This window comes from Anarhichas minor, unplaced genomic scaffold, assembly GCF_050575085.1.
Source record: "Anarhichas minor isolate MPS153535 unplaced genomic scaffold, ASM5057508v1 ptg000037l, whole genome shotgun sequence".
NCBI classification, from domain to species: Eukaryota; Metazoa; Chordata; class Actinopteri; order Perciformes; family Anarhichadidae; genus Anarhichas; species Anarhichas minor.
The window spans coordinates 2,760,001-2,765,414 of record NW_027466483.1 but is presented as its reverse complement, the minus strand read 5'-3'; the positions used below and the strand labels follow the sequence as shown (position 1 = coordinate 2,765,414).

The following is a 5,414-nucleotide window of genomic DNA, read 5'->3' as shown; positions in this document are numbered from 1 at the left end:
CTGCCTCTCTTGTTGTGTCATGGCAGGCTGCACATAATCCGTGTGTGCGTGTGTGTGTGTGTGTGAGTGATTCCCCCCTAGCCTGTAGGCTACAGATGTTCAGCCTCTCTCGCTCTGTCTCTCTCTCTCTCTCTCTCTCTCGTGAGGATAAGTGCACACAGTGTATAGCATCGCGCAAACAGGCGCGTTACTCTCCTGCAGCCGCCGCGCGGCAGAGAGTCTGATGCCATGAGCGAGGACGCGTCCATCCTCTGCTGAGAAACCATGCGCTGCCGGCCGAGCCCTGCTGGAATGAACCGACCGAGAGGGGCTTTCAAGGGACTCACTTGAGGATTAGCGCCGCCAAAATGCCTTATTTGATCAAACCTCTGATTTTACTTTTGTGTCTGGTTGTAACTGCCGAATGCCGTAAGCACAGCCACCGGGTGCGGAGATGGACCGGCACTGTGGAGACCCAGAAACATGGCACGTAAGTGGAAGACGCGTTTTAGAGATGTGCAGATACCACGGAGCTACAGATACAAGTTTTAATTGAATTGACATCATCACTAAATCTGTCAGGTAATCGTCAGTAGGACATTGTTGAACTGATGCTTGAGAGTAGTGGAGCTCATGGATCACTTGTCATATCATTTAGAATGATATACATGTTCCGTAATTATGAATAGAAAATAACAATTAAAAGCAACAGAGTCAATTGATGGAGCCAAATCACCTGCAGATATTCAAAAATGCATTGTGAAGTATATGTTGGGTGAAATGTGTGTTTTATCAAAATGGTATAAAACCAATTTTAAAATGCTACTTTCTTGACACCTTATTTTCATTTTTCTCAGTGTTATTTGAGCCATAAAATGATGTTTTCCTCATGGTTTGGTCAAAAAAAGCAACAGTGTGAAGTTTGCGTAGGCCTACTGCAGAAATAAGGTGTGTCAGAAGTGGATCTTCTTGGCTTTATTGCAGAATGATGACATCTTGGTAATGGGCATGCAACAGTTTGTTTATGTTAGCAGGAGTGTTTGCAAAAGTCCTAATTATTGATTCATCTATCACATAGGAGGAGTGGAAATCGTAAAAAAATACAACAAAATAGGTTCCAATCAGGCATCTATATTTTAAATGGTTAACGGACTGCAGTTTTTTCAGTGCTCTGCCGAGCATTCACCCACACACAGTCATACACTGATGGTGGGGGAGCTGCATGCGAGACTCTGGGGTTCAGAAGGACACGTTGTCATAGTCTCCGAGACCTCTCCAGATTATTATATTAATAGAACCAGACAAAGGGCCTCTTGTGGCTGTGGGAAATGTAACATTGATGCTGACATCGAGCCTCAAAACCTTGAAGGGTGGAGGCCAGGTTTGATGACTGGACCTGGAATTGCCTGGTCTTCAAAACAATAACTTCCCAAAGAACAAAACTGCATTGCCAATTAAGTTTCGAGGGAAACGTATTTTACATTTGTTTTTGACATATCACAAATACGTTTCGGATTAAAGTCAGCGAAGTCCGCAGTTGGATGGTTAGTTGAATAAACAGAACTGTCGTCCAGGAGACCTCAGTTTGAGTCTGTGTGAAACTAAAAGTCAACATTGACTCTTAATTCACTTTTAATTTACTTCTGTAACTTAAATACCATAACAAACATATATTTTAAGCAAAATATGACATTTTTACTAAGCATAACCAAGTAGCTCTGTTTCCTAATCATAATCAAATTATTTTTTGTTGCGCTTTCGTTTTGTTTTAATTCACGCGTGTTTAAAACTGGGATCGTAACCTGGAAGAAAATACGTTTCCGCTCGAAACATAATTGAGAATGCAGTTTGGTGTGAATAGGAATGTCATTTTGTAGGAGACAGGGTTGCACTCTAATGTTGGACAGCACTGCTCTAGCTTCTACTAATAGTCAGCTTTGGTTTCTCATCACATGTCCGCTTTTAGCTATGACCATGATCTTTTCTTGTAAGGTTTTTCTTTTTATATGATTCCTATTGTTGTATGCTGTAACATAGGGCTGGGCGGTATGACCAAAAATGCATGCATGCAATGCATGCATGCTCCGGAGCCGCAGGTTTCCGACCCCTGACTTAAAGGATAAATTACTGAATGACTGACACTTAATTATGAGCATGTGGCGGTTCGTGTAGCGCGACCATCTTTGGATTTATTACTATTTTGCTCGACAGAGTTCGAATCCAGGTTGTTGCGATCTCTCCATAAATATATTTTCCTCAATATATTTTTTTTATACGTGGCTGTGATGTAGTGCTCACTTATATAATCGTAATCCCTGCAATTGATATGAGATGTGGCTTTTAGATTTCCAGCAATATGTTTGTGAATGTGTGACGAATCTGGCGACAGAGGCAGAAAACAGCTGCTGCTGTTGTGTTAAGTGAACACAACACACGCACGGAAGGGAAACCATTAGGTTTGAAAACCAGTAGGGTCCGGTCCGTGTACGTTTTAGTCATCTGTTTTACCGTTAATTCGGAAAAACCAAAATACGGAAATACCATGGTATTCTCGTTTTTCGTTTCAAACCAAGAACGGGAAAACGGAAATGGGCGGTCGTATTTCCGTTTTTGGTTCTGAATTCAAAAACGGAAAAACCAAGAACCAAAGTCAAATAAGGTCCGTGTACGTTTTAGTCATCTGTTTTACCGTTTAGACGAAAATATGGAAACACCATGGTATTCTCGTTTTTCGTTTCAAACCAAAAACGGAAAAACCAAAGTCAAATAACGAGCCGTATTTAGTTTTTGCAAATCCCTTTTTTGTTTTTTCCTTTAAAACGAGACGCAGAGCACAACAGGTAACCCGGAACAAGAATATTTCAAAATAAAAGTGAAGGCGATATAATGACCGTATGCAAGAAATTAATACATTAATTAATTAATTAATCTGGGCCGATGGGAGTGCGTTAGCATCAGTAGTTGACTACATGCTGTTTAATATTCATTTATCTATGTACACAGCAATAATTAAGTTTTCGATTAATCGGTGCATTGTTTGATGCAATACAGTTCGTGATATAGTTTAATCAAAGTCATTTTCGTGTTCACAGAGCACTGATATTTATTTTTCCACCGTATTGTGCTGTTGATTTAGTGAACGTGAAGTAGATGCAAAGTCAAAGTGTCTACCATTTTTACCAGTAGATGACAGTATAAGTGTATTTAAACCATAGATTTAGTCATATTTACCTGTGCCTTTAGGTTATTGATACAGATGTATTTAATGCTGATTATTTCATCTGATATTTAATGTTTATGGTTAATTTGCATTAGTTGTATACATCATGTATTTACATGTTATATTTGTGTCATTTAAGAACTCAACATAGCAGCAAGACACACCAAGAAGCAAAGTAACCAAAAATATTAAGTATTAAAAAATGCACAGTATATACAATGAAATAGAATAGTGTTAAATGAACTAACTAGGTGAATAACAGTAGTGCAAAAATCAACCCCAGCAAACAACAGTGAAGCAGTGTGTAGTTATGTGGAGGATGATCTGGCCATAGGTGATTTATTGTAAAGTGTTATTGCAGAGGGCAGGAATGCTCTCCTGTATCGGTCCTTGTGACAGCGGAGCTGGATCAGTCTGTTGGAGAAAGTGCTCCTCTGTCCCTGCAGTAGGTGGTGGAGAGGGTGATCCGGGTTATCCAATATGGATAATAGTTTCTTCAGTGTCCTCTTCTCCACCACCTCTTCCAGATAGTCTTGTTTGCAGCCAATGATGGAACCGGCCTTCTTAACTAGTTTGTTCAGTCTGTTGGTGTCTCCGGCTCCAATGCTGCTCCCCCAGCAGACTACGGCGAAGTACAGTGCACTGGCCACAACAGACTGGTAGAACATCTCCAACATCTGGCACACGTTGAAGGATTGAGGAAGTTTCCTCAAGAAAAAGAGTCGACTCATCCCCTTCTTGTACACAGCGTTGATGTTGGTCTGCCAGTTCAGTCTGCTGTCGATGGAGACACCCAGGTACTTGTACTCCTCCACCATGTCCACGTCCTCTCCCAGAACTCTCAGCGGTTGTGGAGCCGTCGTCTTCCTCCTGAAGTCGACCACCATCTCTCTGGTCTTGGCCACGTTCAGACGCAGGTGATTTCTACCGGCCCACTCCACAAAGTCCTCCACTACTGCCCTGTACTCCTCCTCCCGTCCGTCCCTTATACACCTGACCACTTCAGAGCCATCAGAGAACTTCTGCAGATGGCATGACCCTGAGTTGTACTGGAAGTCAGTGGTGTACAAGGTGAACAGGAAGGGAGACAGAACAGTTCCCTGTGAGGCTCCAGTATCACTGACCACCCCATCAAACAGCACACTGCCCAGTCGGACAAACTGTGGTCTGCCCGTGAGGTAGTCAGTGATCCAGGAGACAGTGGACGCGTTAACCCCCACCACCCGCAGCTTCTCACTCAGCAGCACTGGTTGGATGGTGTTGAATGCACTGGAGAAATCAAAGAAAGTGATTCTCACAGAGCCACCGGATCCATCCAGGTGCGACTGAGCTCGTTGCAGCAGGTAGATGATGGCGTCGTCCACTCCCACATGAGGCTGGTATGCAAATTGCAGAGGGTCCAGTGAGGATTTCACCTGCGGTCGGAGGTGGGCCAAGACCAGCCTCTCCAGCACCTTCATCACATGAGATGTGAGGGCAACTGGTCGGTAGTCATTGAGGCCAGATGGTTTCGTCTTCTTTGGTACAGGAACCAGGCACGACGTCTTCCACAGCACCGGGACTTCCTCCTGCTTCAGGCTCAGGTTGAAGAGGTGTTGCAGGACAACAGACAGCTGGCTGGCGCAGGTCTTCAGGACCCTGGGGCTGATGCCATCAGGTCCAGCAGCCTTGCCTTGGTGGAGTCTCTCCAGCTGTCTCCTAACCTGGCCAGTCGTCACAGAGAGGGGAGGGGGGTCATAGTGTCGGTGGTGGCAGAGCCCTTTGAAGTGGAGGGCTCTGAGTCCATGCAGCTCACCAGGGGGGACAGAGGGGGAGGTGGTGGTGTTTGGGAGGTGTGGCGTGTGGAGGACATAGATGAGGGCTCTGAGCTAAACCTATTGAAGAAAGAGTTTAGCTTGTTTGCTCTCTCCAGGGAGCCCCCTGGCTGTCTGCCTCCAACCTTGAAGCCGGTAATCTGCTTCATCCCCGTCCACACCTCCTTCACGTTGTTCTGCTGGAGTTTGGCCTCCAGCTTCCTCCTGTAGGAGTCCTTGCACTCTCTGATCATCAACTTCAGGTCACGCTGGACTCTCCTGAGCTCGTCCCTGTCCCCAGACCTGAAAGCTGCTTTCTTCTTGTTAAGAAGAGCTTTCAGGTTGGACCCATATGTGGGTTAAATGCTGTAGTCCAAATAAAATGACTTCAGTTTTAATGCCATTGAGTTACAGAAAGTTTG

The 5,414-nt window shown here is 44.4% G+C and overlaps 1 protein-coding gene across 1 annotated transcript in view; it reads left to right on the top strand.

Annotated features, from left to right (window-relative positions):
- The first annotated feature begins 308 nt into the window (after nucleotides 1-308).
- Nucleotides 309-5,414, top strand: part of gabrr2a (gamma-aminobutyric acid type A receptor subunit rho2a) — a 78,511-nt gene continuing 73,405 nt past the window's right edge. Inside the window, exon 1 of the mRNA XM_076107028.1 lies at nucleotides 309-469. Within this exon, the coding sequence (XP_075963143.1) occupies nucleotides 348-469 (122 nt within the window). The 5' untranslated portion in view covers nucleotides 309-347. The remainder of the gene's footprint in view (nucleotides 470-5,414) is intronic.